At 44.1% G+C, this 19,116-nt stretch overlaps 1 protein-coding gene across 5 annotated transcripts in view; it reads left to right on the top strand.

The window, feature by feature from the left end:
• kcnab1a (potassium voltage-gated channel subfamily A regulatory beta subunit 1a) overlaps positions 1-19,116 on the top strand; it is a 64,653-nt gene that overhangs the window by 19,945 nt on the left and 25,592 nt on the right. For 2 of the 5 annotated variants that reach the window (XM_053872337.1, XM_053872339.1), the window contains exon 4: positions 877-906. The exons of 2 other annotated variants lie outside the window; for them this stretch is intronic. In XM_053872337.1, the coding sequence (XP_053728312.1) occupies positions 877-906 (30 nt within the window). Of the gene's footprint in view, positions 1-876; positions 907-7,430; positions 8,565-19,116 lie in introns of those variants that run through there. One more of the 5 variants, XM_053872342.1, reaches the window with a different exon arrangement.

Here is a 19,116-nt window from a genome sequence, read left to right as displayed (position 1 = left end):
GGTTTGTGACGTCAAACCCCATGCGAGCACACGGGGCATATTGACTGCTCGACATCAAACTCCTCTGGTTTTATAAAGCTGCTCAGTAATACTTACTTCAGATTGTATTGTTTATCACAGAAATAGCACCTGTGTAGGTCGCGGCGCTGTCGTCCTAATCTGAATCATTATCCCCTTAATATGTTTTAGCTGATGAAATTTGCAGGAAAGAACGTTCTTTTTTATAAATGGAGGAATAAAATAGGTGTTCTGTGTTCGAGGTTGTTAAATAAACAGACTTATGGAGGAACACTGACAGCACCTTCAAGATTGAACTGACTTGTGCCTGGTTGATGTGTTGATAATGAGACGGAATTGATTAGGTTTTCTCTATGACTCCACACCAGCAGTATTTCTGATATCCCATCAGAAGTCGTCACTCTCCGGGTCATGACCCCTGATTTCTTGAGTTTACTATTGGCCAGGTCTGATGGAAGACTGGGCTGTTCACTGTTGCGCTCTATGACAGAGAGTGGGTTTGTCCTTTGACCTGCACAAGCATTGATTCAAGACCAGGGCAACGTGTTTAGCTCTCATAGTGTGTGGTGGATTCAGTCACACAGCCCTGCAGAAATACCAAGATGCTTACAGAAACAAGTCAGATGGAAATCTATGCGAGTGCTCATGGTGTGTGACCATGGGATTATAATCTGTCTCCAAAATGGCATGAAGGTCAGAAACATCACATGAGAAATGAAAGAAAAGGGCAGCGGTGTATTTTGGAATGAGGATTTTGGATGCACTTGGGTGCTGTGATGTATTTTTCTGGAGTTTTATCGATGCATTTTCTGACATTTAGGATTAATATCGCCCTTTCTGTGCGCTTGTTTCCAACAGTATCCATCATTCCTCCAGTGGCGTACGGAGGTGAGTTTGATTGTCCTTTCACGTGTCCAGATGCTGCCTGGTTGCAGTCTGGCATGTTGATCCTCTCCTGCTGCTATTTCCTTGCTGCTTTTTCCCACACACCACACGCCGCCTCCATGCTGTTTCCATAGAGATGCTATTAGAGAGCTGCTGGTGATCTCTCGTTAGCACTCTTGACTGTCAAGTGTCCGTATCTGAAGACTGTTGTGCAACCTGGATCACCGTGAGCTAGTTGTGATGCAGGTCCCGTTGAAGAATGAGCTCATTATATCACTGTGCTGTCACCTGGACCCTGGCGGATCCGTTTGTGTTGGGGATGAAAGTTTGTCAAGAAGTTGTGGTATTTATGTGACATCCATTTTTAGTCTGCGTTTGACAATCCACCCAAAACGTCCCATCAGTACGTGACTACAGTCATGCCGTACTGACGTTGCCATGGTGACGTCTTTTTTTAACAGCAAAATATTCTTAAAATAAAATACTAATATGAAATATAAAATAGTCTGAGAGAGTCTATTTCTGTTTTTCATTGCCATTTTCATATGATGGAACGTCCTGCGAAGCTGGATTGTGCGAGTGATCGCGCTCCCATCCCCTGTACCTGTGTGGCCCCGCTGATTAACTTCCTTGTGTGATGAAAGGTTCAGTCCTACCAGCTGCAGTCGGAGCAAAGGTTGGGGAACCGTGTCAGCGCACTGATGTTAGCGTACTTAATTGGCTCATTTACGATCTTTGCTTCTGCCTCTCCTGTCATGGACCTGTGCTTCAGTGACGTGCAGGCAGTAAAACCTGCTCGTTCACACCTCGGTGACAGTCAGTCGAGGTCACGACACTTTGACCCTCTTTGTCTTCACAAGAGGAGACAACGTTCCTGAGGGTCATATAAAGCTCCTCTGAGAACAACGTCGTCTAAATGGATTCACTTTGTTCTATGCCCTGATCAGTGAAGAGTTTGCTTCACGGTGGATGTAAAAGCTCAACGTCTGTACGGTGATAAGATGTGCAAACCTAAAATCATAAACAGCTCCATTCAGCTCCATCTGACGTTTATCTGCAGTATCACTGGATCATGAAGTGTCAATATGTTTTTATTCTGCAAAATTAACATTGAGTAGAAGTCAAACTGTAATGAAACCAAATGAAATTGGGGCACTGCTTCATGAAGCCTCATAAGACCATCACTAGCAGAAGGATAGACTGTACTTTTAGTAGAGAATACTTATTTAGCTCCCAGTTGGTGGTATATTTATTGCATCTCCTTCCTCTTGTCTTTTTAGGAAATAGGAATAAGGAAAACCCTAGTGCCGGGTTTTTGTCCTCATTTTCAGAGCCCACTCGATGGCACTCTGCTATAAAATCCTGTTACTTGAACAACCATTTAATGAAACCTCATATCATTCTTAAACCACCTCCTGAGCTCTGACACAGAGGACAATGCTTCATGAAGCCTCATCAGCCCATCACTCGTGATCCCTGGCGAGGTCGCAGTTTTATACTTCTTTGGTTTAACACTGAGCGTCATCCACTAGTTTTCAGGTTGAGAATTCAAATTTTTAAAAAGATAAAGTAGAAGAAGTAAAAGTAAGCACCATAAGTCGCTGAGGAGAGAAATATAAGGGGCTGGTGTGGTTCTCATGCGCTGGAAAAAGAGGGTGTCCAACAGAGCCAGCTAGTCCTAAGCAGCTTTGAAAGCCTGTAAGAGAAGAGGCTGATTCACTGACAGAGAACAAGGAAGGGCCTTGGGTGATGTTGAGAGATGTCCACGTGCACACTGATAAAAATAGTGTGATGGAGATGACAGATGCCGCTGGTCACACCGTCCCTGGAGACGTCAGATGGAGTGGCAGATATCATTGGGTTAATAGGCATTTAGGTGCTGCTGACTGCTGGCTGGTGTTTCGTAGGGTGTTGAACCTCACCCCCGAGCAGAGTGCGGCTCAGCTCGGAGTGTCTCCGGCCTGATTCTTGTGAGATAATTCCCTCTCAAATCTCAATTCCCCACCTTAATGTCAGCCTCATCCTCTTAGTTCTGTCCAGGAAATTAGAAGCTGTTTTTGCTCTGTGCAATTTTAATTGCTGTGCTACTGAATTTGTTTTTTGGCCAGATGACAGCCGCAAGAGACAATAACTGTGCTTGAATAACACGCTGACGTACTATATGATAAAGGAAGACCTTTATTTCTGGACCAAGGACACGCTGCCATGGCAGCATGTGTGCGACTCGTTCACTCTGCCACACGCTTCCTGTACGACTCTGACTCAGTGTGAAGGACACAGAGTGGATGTGGTATGAAACCTTGACTCCCCCCTGTCTCTGCCACACATGGCTCTGTCCATGTCAGTGGGCACGGTTCTCTCCGTCGGGCAGGAGAAGAGCAGCTTACAGTCATAAGAAGGGATGACACCCTAATAAAGGCCTGTCAACTGTCATTCCAGCTCTGCTGGCAGACAAGGACACGAGGACGCCACATGCACCGAGCATGTTTTGATGACACGCAAAGCAAACTTTCATTCAAAGTCAATTGAAGTGAGGCTTTAAACACAACGCTGTGCTTGAATGCTAGCTGGGCTGTGCACGTGGGGCCTTAAGAAAAGCCCTGCTGGCACTTCCCATATGCTCATGTTTTGCTGACATCATATTGCACTTGTGTTTTTGTACTTGGGTGATGTGTTGTCAGGGCGTAATATGATGGTGCTGCATTAATACAAGATGCTGATGTTTAAAAATGTTCTCCTGCCGTAGCGTTTTATAATACTGTTGACATGGTTTAGTGTTGAGACCTTAAGATGGAATTATAGTTTCAAGTACAGACATCCATTTTCGTGGCACCAGTAGTGTGTCTTTTTTAGGCTTGCAATCCCACATTCACATCTGAGGCAAACATCACAGAAAGTGGTTTCACATTGACCATCTTGAAACTCATTATTCTGACAGAGCAAATGTGAGCCGGGGCGGTGCGCACATGCTCCTCTACCCCATACCCCAGAGCAGACCTTGGGCCTGCGCCACAATCTGTTCAGCCCCTTTGAGCGCAGGTTCAAAGCAGGTTATCCCTAATTCATTGTGTGTCTTGCTTGTATCAAGACTTATACAGCGCAGGCCAAGAGTCTGGACAGGCCGTCTGCTCTCTACATTGTAGATACACACTGAAGACACCAACAGTATGAAGCAGGATCAGTGGAATTATGTAGCAAAGGAAGAAAATGTTGAAATAATATGTGTGATATTTTGGACGACTCAGAGCAGCCACCTTTTGCTTTGTTAGCAAAGCCTTGTCCTTCTTCATGAGCCTCATGATGTGGTCACCTGTTGGCCAGGTGACCACATCGCATTGGATGAGAGGCCTGTGCTGTATATTTACTTGTATATTTACTAATGCCAGAAAATAGATGTCTTACATCCTGTGTGTCTCTTAAGGATACAATGACACAGTCAAACAACGTCCGTCGGCCCGAATGGTTACTTTGCTTCGTAGAGCGCGGTGTCACGCATCAAGTGTGGCCGGCTCCGTCGTCATGGTGACGCCTCAGCGTCAAGTGTCATTCAAGGTTTAGATACACTTGGAAAATGATCAGGATATTTTGAAATGTTGAAGAGCAAGAACTGTGGTTCAACCAAACTATCCACAGGCTTTACACGACATTATTAGCCTGGCTGAGCAGACTTCTGCAGGATGGACAATAACTCATTTATTATTTATGTACTTAAATGCTCTTCAGTTTTTTGGAATTCATGTTTTGGTTGAAGGACTGAAGAAATCAAATATTTCATTGGGCTTTTTTGAAAAGCAAGCTACAGCAGCCTACAGGAATTAAAAAGAAAAAAATCCAAATATTCAACGAACATTTAAAAAACATGTCTGAAAAATAATTTTAGACTATCTTTGCTATATGAGCAATATATCAGCATTTGGCATCGGCTATAGCTATAGTTTTCACATGGCTGCATCCCTAGTATCTCTGTCTCAGATTCATTTATCTCATAACAATATACTTTCAATTCATCAATACATCTCTTCATTGATAATATGATTTATTTTTAGCCATTTAATCTTTCCTTTTTGTATAATTCTGACATGTTTTTTCTATCTTTCATATTTCCACCTCTTCAGTTTCCATTTTGAAGTTGTCTTTGTTGTTTTTCCTCATGACTTATGACTTGTTCACGATAAAACAGATAAACTTATAGTGTAAGTATATATATATATATATATATATATATATATATATATATATATATATATATATATATATATATATATTTGAATGTCTTTTTATGTATTTCTCTCTTATTTGGTCCATCTATGAAGCATTTCATCATATCGATGCCATGCAAATGATGGATAATGACAACCTCATCCTAATATCTATGTAAGCTCATTCTAAGTGTCAGTACTGTCAGAGTTTGAGGAGCGAGGCACTGCTTTGACTCCCACTCAGACTCATCAGTATGAGGGATGTCATGGTCCCATTCCACCCGTCAACTTGGTTGTGGATCAATATGTCACTGTGACACTTTGAAAATGATGCAGAGGTTATATATTTCTCCTTTGAAAATGTTTCGATTGTAAATCTGTCAGAAAGCACCGAAGAACAACGTGCTACATTCACATCACAATGGAAGACACCACCTGAGGTCTGCCTGTGCCTCTTGCAGCGCTGGATAAACCATTGTACATTATATCTTTCTTTCACAAAGAAGTACTGCCAATTCAATACAAACATATCAAGGAGAGCAGCGAATGTTTTGATGATTCAAATATTAACATGGTGTTCCGAAAAGTACATTTCTCCTGGAATGCAGTTTTCCCAGCAGAGGTTTTTCCACACATTCTTCACGTCCATGGCTTACAGTATTGCATTAACAAGAAAGGGATTAGAGGGAAGAACCAATCCTACATGTGAAATTGGTGAGGCTTCCTGGAGGAATAGCGGGAAATCGATGTGGTGAAATCTTCTGATGAATGGCTTTTCCATCGGATTGATGTGAGATTGATCACGTGCTCGCTGAGGTGGAGAAGATGGACGGGAGATGATAAGATGGTTCCTTTTGAAAGGACTGGTTTGGACAAGTGGAGAAACACTACGCACGTAGAGTGACATCGTCCTCCTAATGAGGTCGTCATTTTACTCAGTTCTTTTGTGCATGTAACGCATGTGTAATAGCCTGGACTGGCAGGAAATGACTTCTGTGCAAGTCAACTACCTAACATAACAAACTCTTGTTGTGTACAAGAGTTTAGAGCAGCTTAACTTGGACTAGTTATTCACATTGTTGCTGTTCCTTTCTGTTTCTCCTCTGAAGTGCACAGTGACGGATGTATTTCAACGTTGATCAGGCAGCGTCTCCAGGCGTGATGAATCACTTGCTTCGGGCTTTTTGTTCTACCATGTACCTTTAACTGCAACCATGTGAACTCTGATTCTTAAGAGGGGCATTTGATTCATTTTCATTGATTCACTTTGTAAGGAAAGAAGACATCAACCCTCCCGGCCCGAGGCTGAATGGGGGCAAGTTCCACTTGGAGATTGGAGGTTCTTCGGCATCTGTCTTAGTTTTACTCACAATCAGTGCCACAGTGATAAGTTCTCTGATTACCGCTTGTCTGTCTTTGAAAAACCCTCAGGGAGTTTAGCAGCAGCGCGCCAGTGCTGACAGCCCTTAATAAGCCAGCAGGTCTCAGCTCTTATCCCCCCACCCATCAGTGTTCAATCCATCAATCTGACATGGTTTATTTGAGAACGACATTTATCTCTCGGGTGACCTTTGACCTTTCCATGGCATTACATACTATAGAAGCACTCAGAGAGTGCGGACCTCTGCCTACCCCTGATGTGATAGTTTTGTGCTACATTTATTTGATCTATAGAACTCCATGACTTTCTAGTGGCCATGCGATGATGAGGCTTCATGAAACAGTTTTTTATTTATTTATCATTGAAAAGGTTCCAAAGATTTTAGAGCAGAGAGTCCATCTAGTGGGTTTACAAAGCCAGGAGTCGGCTTCATGAAGCCTCATGATACTTTTTAGTGAGTGAAAGGGTTCTTGGACTTGCTGGCACAACCCAGTAGAAACCAAGCTTGTCCTCAGCTTTTAGTGATTTGTTCTTTCAGAGTGGATTTTGTTGAGAATGAGTCACATCAAAAGTAGTGATGATGAAAGCATATCATTAATGTTGCGAGGTGTCCCGGGACGAACTAAACTGTCAATCAAAATGTGTGATCAACAGCTGGGCTTTGTTTCAGCGACGTCAGCGTCTTTCTTAAATCCATCCACAGAGACATTCTGTCCACCCAGAGCCCATCTGAATGGAGGTCTGTCTCTTCCTCCCACCATTCCAAGCTCGCCGCTCACAACTGTAGGGTGCTGTGACATCACTGGATCAACCAAACAACTGCTACAGTGGATTCAAACTGATAAGCTGTTGGCTAAATTGCAAACCTCATACAGATCTTGTAATTCTTCTGTCGTGCCTGCGGAGATTGCTTTTGGTCAAATCTGATGTGGATTATCTGCTCCAAACAAACAAACAAAAAATCTGTATTTCCAAGAATAGCAGGAATAGAACAGTACCCTGGTATGATGTTTGACAGGGTTTACAGTGTGATGTGCCTTTTACTCATCCCTGTATGTGTGAGGGAGTAAGAGAGCGAGCAGAATGAGAGAGTGTAATAGGTAGTGCACTAGCTAGAGAGAGAGAGGGAGAGCTGGTGTGTGGAGGTCTGTGGGAGTGAGAGAGAAAGTGGAGTGTTGCGCTGCATCGCTCTCAGTTCCCTGTTGGAGCGTTGGAGCGCAAGGAGCTGCCCTGCTGAGAGACACACAAACAAGAGGAAGCTGAAGAAAGAAGAGCTAGAACATTCCAGAACAGAGGGATTTTGGGGGCTACATGAAAGAGCGAGCGGCGAAAGCCAAGGGAACTGGGGCATAAGCACATTAGTGACTGGTTTTAATGTTATCAGTGCGGGGCCAGACAGAGCCAGCAGGGGAAAGAGTGAGGAGAGAGAGGAGTGGAGCGCCTCATCTTGGACTCTCTAACTCCCTCCTACCTCTCTGACCCCGTCTCTTCCTCCCCCCCCCCGACTCTCCACCGTCCCTCTTCAGTCAGAGCAGCACCTGGGTCGCTTCCACTTCGTGCTCCCATTCACTCTCATGTGGCTGTGAATGCAACTCTGCTTGGATATTTCCCAAAGGATCCTGCAGCGGAACAAGAGAAGCCCGCTGATGGAATGAGCTGGGGATTCCTCTGAAGAGCTTTTCTTCTTCTGCTGGCGTTTGATGAGCACTTTCTCTTCAACAAGACTTTTTTTTTTTGATCCATAGACATGAGCCGCACTGAGAAGTGAGCAGATGAAGATATAAGTCTCAAATACTTCAAACCTCAGAGATACTCAGTGGTCTCAGAACAGGGTGGATTGTTCTCCCACTTTCCCTTGACCTAAGCTCAGACATGCAGGTGTCTATCGCCTGCACAGACCACAACCTGAAAAGGGGCAATGGGGACCATGGCAAGCAGAGTGCCACCAGCCCCAACGTGGTCAACCAGGCGAGAGCCAAATTCCGAACTGTGGCCATCATCGCCCGCAGCTTCGGCTCCTTCACTCCTCGCCACATCTCCCTCAAGGAGTCTACAGGGAAACACACGGGCATGAAATACAGGTGTGTTGCAGCTGTCAATGGTTGGTGGCGTCGTGTTCGTCCTTTCAAATGCAAATGATAGAAGATTGAACGCAGTTGATGGAATGTGGTTTCCAAATGAAGTTGAAGGTTGTCTGTATTGCACTTTGTTTCTCCATTTTATTGCCCTGTGTTCATGCATTAGTGCTACACGTGTTCATTCCCTCTTCTCTCTGGACCTTCAGGAACTACACATTTCCATTTTTTTGTCAAACCTCTGCTTCTCTCCGTCATTCATCATTTTGTTCCATCCAGATGAAAATAATGTTTCGGTTATGAGCTGTTTTGTACCACCTGTCACGATTATTTTCCCCTATCATATTCTTGCTGTACGTCCTGTATTTAAGATGTAGGTTTGACAGATGCAGTTTAGGACTCCATGCTATTTGGAACTATTTATGCTGATAATGGCAGATTACGTCTGATGACAGACCATTGTGGGTTTTGTTCACATCCCTGCACTTCACAACTGTACAACATTACTATATATCTGCTTCAAATTCTGCCACAAACAGCAAAGAAAACGGTCGACGTCAAATGTGTTGTTCATCTGTGATGCGGTATTATACATGGGCACATTTGCGTCATGCCCTGTAGACTGCTGGGAGCTTGCAGCAAAGAATATATTGGTTAGTAGTAGCAGAATGTATTCGCTGTTATCATTTGAAAATTAGAAAAAGGAAAGGACTTTCGATATTAGATCTGTAGTAGTATATAGCTAGGTTCCACACTTTCTCACCAGGGAGGCTACTTTTGAGGCACTTGATCTGTCCATCCTCTTGTAGCAGGGATAGAAATGACTCGTGAAAGTACTTGACTCCTGTGTTTGCTGATGTGAGTCAGTGTGGGTGGCCACGATGTCAAACGACAAAGACAAGAGAGAATATAACAGAAAATGAGATTTGTTTTTCACACCTAAATGTGCGTTAATGGTGTTTGCTATCATGACGACGGCTCTCTTGTCTGAATATCCAAGTGGTGTTACAGAGCGTGACACTACCCAGTTCTCTGCTTCAGATTCACGGTCTGCAGTGCTTTAGGTTGTTGTCTCTTGTGAGGCGTCCCGGCAGTCTTCCCTCCACATTAATTGGCTGCTCAGCCTGAGAACTTGACAGGATGTCCAGTGGAAGCTGTTCGCTCAGATCGGGCATCTCGAGTGGATTTGACAGGTTTCCCCGATACCTGCAGAGAGTTTGCCTAACAGCATGTTGTTTCCTGTCTCTCAGTCCGTAACTGCCTCTGTGTTTGGCATCACGCTCACAAATACTCTAAATGCTCAAGTTCATCTCCACTCTACTTGGCTCCCACGCACCTAAACACGTTTTCCCAGTGTTCTCTCTGCCTCCCTGTGCTTGGGTGAGACGTATCTGCAGTGTGGGCAGAGTGTCTGAGCTAGATTTGACCCCGGCAGAACAGCTGCTCAGCTGATTTGTCTTTTTTCCCTGCCTGCAGCCAGGAATTTTATGGATATCACCCCTTTAACTACTTTCATAGATCCACGACCCACAACGTGTTGTGTGTACTGCACCGTGGTTGGAGTTCTCTTGATGCTCTATTGATGGGTGTCACAATCATTTGTTGTCATTGTCATAAAAAAGGTATGACAATATCACTACAATACTGACTAAAAATATTTATGAATGAATCATGGTCTTGGTCTGCCTTTGTCACGCCGAAGCTCCATTTACCGCAGTCAGTCTCAGGAATTCAACGCCATTTTGCCCCTCATTATTGAATTGATTCCACCTGCAACAACAGTGCTGTGAAACTGATTTGTCTCTTTAGCCATGAAAGGTGACTTGATTGGTTAACGCACAAAACAAAGCACACACTTAGTTAATTATTATTAAATTGTTGTGTTGTTTTTTTTACTATATTACAGCATAAAGCGTCCTCAGTGGCTTTGCCTCCTAGAGAACAGAAACGTGCAGAAATATTTTTCTTAGCTAAAATACTTGAGAGTGTCTTAACAGCAGAACGACCACTTATTTCACTCAGTCGCCTTTTGTTATTCATATTTCATTTAAACCAAATTTATGGCCACTGTCAACGTCTGAGCCATACGGGGAAAGTAGCTTATGGGAAGTATACACTTGTGCTCTAAGCGGAGCTTTATTTACCGCAGAAGAATATCGTAAATGCATCCATCAGTGACTCTCACAGAAACAAACGTGCTGCAATATCGCGACGTCGAGATCATCATTCGTCTCTTCAAGAGGCCGAGTTGCTGTATTTCCTGAAACTGCAATAGAGTCTGAAAGGAGTGTCAGCGCCGCCGGGTCATTGTGATGAAACAGAGACAGAGCACGGGACAGGCTGGTGTGTGTGTGTGTGCGTGCGTATCATCTGACAGTGATGCCTTCAGATGGACATGGTCTTCCTCTCTCTGTGCTTATGTCTGACCTAACACTGCAGCGGCGGTGAAAGAGTCGTGAACCTGGATCGCAGGAGTCCATTCTACTCTCAGTTCATTTCATGGTCGTGTGGACCAGTTTTGGATCCGTCATTGGCGTCGTTAGGCCTTGAGGTTAAACCCATATGGGACACAGGCACAGACATGACTCTCCTTTGTCCTTTCACAAGCGTGTTTCCACAGGAGCCAAGATGAGGCGCAGTTTCACACTGTCCCACTGGTGTTATTTACTCAGCCCTGCTTTGCTGACTCTGCAGTAAAATCATTTTGAAATTTTAATAGATCTTGACCAGAGTGGAGCAGCTCTGGGGGTTGGTGCGAGCTAGATGAGTCGGAGGTGATGGATTTGGTTGCATATGTGAGCTCTGTGATATTGAATCAGCTTTGATTTATGCATTCTCACTTGCACTTTGTTTAGAAAGCAAAGCAGAGGAGACCGGGCTTCAACCGGCGTTCGCAGGGAATACAGCAGGATCTTGGCACTGGAAGGCCTGAGTCGCACAGAGCTTCAGCAGTGTGTTGGTCCTGGTGTACATCCATGGGTAATAGGGTTGAGACGTGCCCGCACCACACATTCCCATGGAAATGTGAGGAGCATTAATTCTGCTTTTAAGTTCAAGTACGTGCCCTGATGCAGTGATCAGCTTCACCCTCTGTACACCAACCAATTGATGGTAATGAATTCAACCTTTCATTCAGGAGCAGCTGACTTCTGTGGCCATCTCTACTCTTAATGTTGCAGATGGAGAAACCAGAATATATTTCTCAGGTCATTCAAGTACGTTGTTGACATTGAGAACTTTTGGTTTCCTCCAAAAATGTATTTAGTAATGATGCATTTCAAATGCATTATGCATTTTTTTCTTTGACATAAAGAATTTCATTTGACTGCAATAATATAATAATATTCTTGCATTCCAGCCCTTTTGTAGCAGGTGGACTTTAAGTCTTGGTTTTTATGTCTGGATGATTGTGCAGTAGATTGGATTTTTGATTTGCAATATTAGCTTACACTGTATGGTTGTGTTTGCAGCTGTCAGAAGCAAGGTCTGTGCATTACATGGGATAAAACTGCTGTGGATCTTCTGGGAAGCAGGTTATTTGATTGTTATTTCTGAATGTGGGTGAAACATGTCGTGATCCTGTGATTCATGACGCCAGCCGAAGCTCGCCCTCTTGTCTACTGCTCCCATGTGCCAGTCCAAGAGAACACAAATCTCGGATTGAGGCATTTTCTCAATCTGCCAGGATGAATTGTAGTGTTGGAATGTGTGTTTGTCTGAGAGAAAGATGGCAGCTGTTGAGTCTCGCTGAACGTGACACAAACACAGGAAAAGGATTGACACAGCCAGGACTGTATTCTTTGTGTTTGCTGGTTGCGATCCTAACCAACAAACCGTCAAATGCTCCCTCAAATGCACATGATCTCCACTAGTTGCCATGGAAATCCTTGGCTGTGAAGCATCATCATTGGATTCGATCAGCACACACCCATGAACACACACACACACACATGTTCACAATAGCTCATCACTGACCTTTGCATGTCAACCACAACTCTTTAGTTAAACAAGTGCTGTGCCAGCAAAACATATGTGCTGTGACTGACTGGGACTTGGGCTAATGAGGACCATTTTCCTCACATTACACTTGCTGACTTTGCTGATGGTGGCTGACATTTTTCCTTGGAAGTTAAACTGTCGCAGCACTCTGAGCCAAATTTTCTCTTAAGTGCAATGAAAGAGTAAATTGCAGGCAAGTGTGAGCCAGGAGGGACGTCTCATTCAGGGCATCACAGAAAGTGCTTTGGAAGCTTCAGACGGAGAAAGAGTGAGACATCTTGCTGGAAGAAAAACCCCACCATGGCTTGTTGTGATAGAGTGGGAGACAGTGAGCAACATGAAAAGGCTGTGTCCAGCACTTCCTTTGACAGTGACAAGTGCTTTTCACCGCGCTCACACCATGCCCACTTCTTACCTCACCTGACTTCCCCATTGGAAGGTGGGAGAGTTCTCAGTACCCTGAGAAGTACAATACAGGAAGTGCAAGTTTGAATCAATGAAAGTTGCCTTGGTAGACAAACATATTCAGAGACTTTATTGAGGTTTTATGTGATGCGGGAACATCTGTTGATCGTAGATGTCGTGAGCGATCTTGGCTGTTGAAGTTCCGGTTCAGTGCCGACCCATTCTCTCTCCCAAGGCATCAAATAGTGACTATCCTCAAGTGACTTTGTGCCCAAATGAAAGCCTAATGTGTCCACATGCCATGCTGAAGGCTAACTTCTTGAACATTTTTTTTATTGATTTGATAGCAGGAGCCACAATGTTACGCTGAAAGACTCTCTGAAGTGTCTAGCTCTTGAACTCCCACTTCTTTATTGTATGATAGATTGTCGACGCTGTACTGTACTGGACTACCAAAGCAAAATTGCCAGATTAAATCCAGGTATTTCAGTTGTGATAAAAGAACCTATTCGTCTGTGAAGTTCTCCAGTGTCGTGGAGAAGTGGACGTGTTCTGAGTGAATGGCAATGCAACTCCTTGAACATTTCCTCTTCTTTTTGTTTGCAGCTGTGGTAGGAATTGGTGATTTGACCAGACACTGAGAGGAAAGTTTGGCGCTGGTGCTGAATACTCAGCTTGGGATTTTTAGATTCTTGCCAAGAGAAAGGTCTTAAATCTAAGTAGGGACATTGTTTTCTTCAAAGATGGGACATTAGAACACAAAGGCTTTGTGCCGCTGCCATTTGGAGCCAGTAGTTAGTTCCTCTTCAGCCAATTAATCTCCCCCCTGTGGTGTCACAGGGAGCACACCAACTATGCTGTGGTTTGTGAATAAACACGTTTTTGTGTTGTGTTGATGCATGAGCTGCAGCATTTACAGGAGTAATCCAACAAAGTGAATCTCTCTTTCTGCACGGACGAAACAATAAAGACCAGGTCCTGTGATGCTCAACTAAATTCCTTTAACAACCATTCAGAGGGTCCTGGAGGCAACACTCCTTCTCATGGGACTTCATTTGGGTGAAAATCTTTTCCACTACTGGCCGTCACAACCTTGCTGCGAAGCATGGTCCCTCAGTGCCGGGAACAGCACGCTGAAGAGCAAGCCTGTGAGGAATATTCAAGACTGTTCAATTGTTAATGCTAGCATTTCACTGAGCCGCAGATTCTAAACTGACTTTTGATCGGAGGAATATGTTGCTTTATGCACAATATGCTGCCTTGTGACCTATTTCTGTGGTCTGTAACTAGGTGGTGATGTGTCAGGGTTTTCAGCAAGGAATGTTTTCTGCCGCACAGTCGAAGATAAAACAATGAATACACATGAATAAAAGCATGAAGCTTCTTGCCACACTTAGGGGATGATGTACTCATTGGGGCGCACAAACTTGAACCACTGGGGGCTGAACCACTGATGGCAGAAGATACGATAGACAAGTGTTGATGACTCGCCCATTTGAGTAAGAGGATGTGTGTTTCATGATTTGCAGCGCGGTGAGTTTAGAGAGATGGAAGCGATTAAAAGTATAGTGTTCAGGACCACGGGCAGCTCCTCTGAGGAACCTCACCCATCATGGCTGCTAAGAACTTGTCAGAGCCATTGACAATATAAAAGAATAGAAGTACAATCTCTAGGAGCTACTTACTGCTGTATAGCAGGGCTCTCCGTTAGTTGACCCCAATTTCTTTTTTTTTTTTAGGTGAAGTGCGGATTGATGATTATTGTCACTTTTGTTGATGGCTGACCTCATGAATCTTAGCCTTCTAAACATGAACTGTAGCGCTAACTTAACATTTTGGCCGCTTCAGCTTCATTTCCTGTCGAAATTGTCCAAGACATCAGCTCAGCGTTTGAGACAAATGAGCCGGTTTCTCCCAGCAGATGGTTTTACCTCGCATGTTCTGCAAATCAAACTCCGTCTGTTCGCCAATTTGTCTTTTATTCAACTTTTCTTTTTATCATCAACCAGTTTCACTTGCTTTGTTGTCGTTTCAAAGTTAATTTTGCAGGAGGGGTTTGATGCAGAGCGACATTAATCGCTGGAGTCAAGCGACAGTCGACGCTTTCCCCCGCACCATCCTTCAGAATTGTTTCCTGTTTAAATATGCATCTTTATTAAAATGCGAACCCTGGGCTCAGCCGCATCCCCTCGCAGGCGCGTTGCTTGTAAATGGGAAAACAGTGGATGTTTTTCATTCAGTGAAATTGTTATGATTTTAATGTCTTCTTTTTCCCACATCCCTCAATTTCCCCCTCTGTCTTTATGCAAATGTGAGGATTGTCTGTGTTTACCAACATCTCTTCCTGCGATATTTTGCACCTGTCTTCTGGGAAGCAGAAGGGAAATGGGAGCTTTGCTTTGTTTGTTTGAGGGAAGCTCCTGGTTGTTGGAGGTTTAGAATGTGCCCTACTGGATGGTGAGGTGCTTCAGGTGACCTTCCTAGTTTTTGTTTCATTATTTAAAGCATGGTTCATTACTCCTGAAATCCTTTTGAACATACAAATACATTTGTACTGGCAAATACTTGCATTGCTTTATTTTTACCAGTCACACTTTCGATTGGAGAGCTTATTAGCCTGTAAATAACCATGATAAGCTACTTATTAGTGTCTTGCTGAGCTCAGCTATACTTAACCCAGGAATGATCATTAAAGGTTCACTTTAAACTACATCATAATTACTGATTATTGACCCTTAATAAGCTAGTAATTGGTTCATTAAAATGTGATATGTGTTCACCAATCCAATGTGTGACCTGTTTTTACCTCATGTGGCATGTATTCTTCTGCCTGAGTGGTGTTTTTGCAATGTCAGGGAGCACAGTCTGGATACTCACTGCTGCATCATGATGTCATCAGTTGTCCCACGGAGACTCTGCCCAGTCTGTCACCGCCTGACTGTCACATATCCAGTTTTTGTCACACAAAAACTAAGGAACATGATGAGTTTGGTCAAGACATGCTGCTGTCTAACTGAAATAATAAAAATAAGAAATTAGATTAGCGATTAGCGGGTCTATATCTTAGTCAGGTTAAAAGGTTCACGTTCACACTCATTTGTGCTGCGGATCTTAATGATGGCTAGGTTTCTGTCTGCCACGTCACATGACCTGCAGCATAACACCTGACACTGGCACTTATATGAGCCACTTATACTCTCCCTTCTCCTGCTGATCCAATGTTGAAGTATCTGAAGTGAATTTCTTTGTGCTGTGGATGCCTGCAGCCGAATGTGACACATGATTATCAAACAAGTAGAAAACAATAGACACACACACAGTCAGACTGGCAGGTGCAGGAACAGTGATCGTCCCTTCGGCTGCTTCATTCCACACTCCTTCTCTCCCACTTTCTCTTCCTTCAGCCTCACACACTCCAGGAACACCACAGAGGGGAGCAGCTGAGGCACTCGCTTGGCTTTTGATCCGTCTTGCCCTCGGGGGCCGGGACGACCTTCTCGTATTCACAAACGCACATATTAATGTCGAACATGCTACACCTTCCATGCTGTCCATTTCCATAATATCTCACATGGGTGTATGGAATGTTAAATACAGGGGGGACATCAGGAGCGGGACATACACGGAGCAGTGATTCCACATATCGACATGAATATTGAAGAGCCTGTGAGATTCTTCCATCCATGAGTCAATATGCTGGCAGGCTTCATCTGGAGGATATAGATGAGGCTTTGGGAAGCTCCGGGTCATCGCTCAGGTCACGGCAGGGTCCCAAGAGGTCATCTGGATCATGAAGTGAACAACATTTTGTTATCAGGAGGCAAATATTTCTGGAGTGCTTCCACTGGGACGTGTCAACTCCAGTCTCCATAGAAATGTTTCTTGATTGAAAAGTTGGCTAGCGACGCACACCATTTCCTCCCTCATCTTTTAATCTGCCATTAAGAGAGTTGCTCAGCATCTTTGCTTGTGTATATAAGTTTCCTGGTGAGCACGGACGAGACATGATGAGGGAAACAAGATGCGTGGACGTGATTGAAAGCTGCGGGGAGATACACTGACAGATATTCAATCACAAGCCGAGCCAAAGACCCTCCAAGGTAATTGTCAAAAGAGACTAAGATGGATTATCTCGACGTCGCTTCCCAGTCTGATTCAAAGGCTGTGTGATTTTAAAGAAAATGTCCTTGACAGCAAAGCGAGCTCACACGTGTTGCTTAGGAACCCCATGTGGTTTATAAACTTCGGGGTATTTGTCTGTTTCATTGATATTGCTTCAGCTTTTAGCCACCACTCTCACTCACAACACCTGTGCTCTTAGATGGGCCTTTGAGATTCTCTGAATCAAGAGTTGTCAGAGAGTCCACAGTGATGACCGAATAATTCCTCCATGTTCAGATTTGGACCTGTTGTCTGCTCATGGCTCGGCTAAGCAGTGGTCTGCAACATCAGAGGTGTTGAGGGTAGTGAAGAGCGCTAAAACTGGACTTATTTATTGACCGCTGACGTGTGTTTGGCGGGTCTCTGAGAGCGCTGGCCAAACCAACAAACATGGCTGAAACCCAGATGGATGTAACGTCTGTGGAGAGCAGATCCAGGCCCCTGCTTTCATTGCATGCTCACAAGGCAAACTGTGAACGGACGGATCAAGCTGCATTAACATATTTTTCATTTGGTCATTAACTTTAATTTTGCTCATCAATAAAAAGACCATGGACGGCCATTGATTAGGCCTTTACTTTGTTGGAATCAGAGCTTCCACATGACTGTTATAAATATACAATAGAAAGGTTGTTGTTGAGCCTGTGCTTTGTCATATGCCAGTGTATTGTACTCTTGTTCGTGTCTGAAAGCACTAGACAATTCCCAGGTAACATATTGACTTCTTTCTTCTGGAACATTGAATTTTCTTCCATGAAATTCAACTTTTGACCAAATTATTTTATTGAACATCTCATTACTGGCCGATGTGTAATAATGCGAGCCCTATACAGAACGCGACGGACTGACTATCAAAGGCCCTCTGACGTACGCAGAAGGAAAGAAAGTGGCACTTGAAATCATCTTTTTCTGTTATTCCATGCAGACTAATGGAAAATGTAGCAATTATGTCCGTTGGCTCCATGGTTGCCTGCTCACATGTTCAGAGGTTCGACGCTCTCCCTTTGAGGAGCGGTGTGATTCGCTCTGCATACATCTGCATGACAACACATGGTTAGCAGCTCGTAATTCCAGCTTTAATGAGAAACACTCGTCCTAACTCCACACATATTTCCATCCTAATAATCGGCCTTCGTCTCCTTCCCATCTGTGATTCTGATTCCTCTCAAAGATGTTAGCGGGAGACGTAGCAGCTGCGCCGTTCATTTTAATCCACGGCTGCAAGTTTCCTCCAACAGTTGAGCAGGGCGCCTCAATGAGGAGCCCTGTTCAATGTTGCATTTAAGTCATCATCCTTTTCGCTCTTCATTTCTTCGTTTTCTGTTGCACAATATTGATATGCTGAAGTGGAGTGGGGAAGGAGCAAGAGGAGCAAAATATTTGGAGCCTGCTGCTGAGCCTATTCAGCTGCAGTGATGATCAGTGCGTCAGTCTTTGAAATCATCAGCTTCACTTTCTAACACCTTTGAATCCTTCCATTTGACAAAAGCCAGCGGCTCCTGTTGTCAGAGCGTTGATCTGACAGGATGAGTGCAGCTGCAGTGTTTAGCATGGCTGAGTGAGCCGTGTGGCGATGTGGTGAATAATGCAGGACCAGGTGATCAGGCTGGCTGCTGTGAGTGTGGCCGGCCTGCGGACACCTTGGGCTCCACTGAAGGAACCTTCGGAGTTGCTGACGTGGAGTCGGTTATTTATACTCTGGTGGTGGTGTTGTTGGTTGTAGTTGTACAAAATGTTACAGTCAATTGCCATCAATTGTACTTATACTGCTTGGCACTTGTAATAACTCAGATGTATATGTGTTACAAAGTAAGTGGCGCTGCAAAAACGAGCATTAAAAGGTGTCGCTGTGTGTCCGTCTGTGGGGTGGGGGTTTCCCACTCTGCCTTTCATCCAGTCAATGCCCACGGCTTCTTCATAAACAAGTCTTGGTGGTTGTGTTGTATATTTGCATGGAGACAGGAAAACAAGGTCACTATGGAGAAATGGATGC

The sequence above is a fragment of the Synchiropus splendidus genome, chromosome 8 (genome assembly GCF_027744825.2).
Source record: "Synchiropus splendidus isolate RoL2022-P1 chromosome 8, RoL_Sspl_1.0, whole genome shotgun sequence".
NCBI classification, from domain to species: domain Eukaryota; kingdom Metazoa; phylum Chordata; class Actinopteri; order Syngnathiformes; family Callionymidae; genus Synchiropus; species Synchiropus splendidus.
The sequence above is the reverse complement of the archived record's forward strand: the minus strand, read 5'-3'. Positions and strand labels throughout refer to the sequence as shown.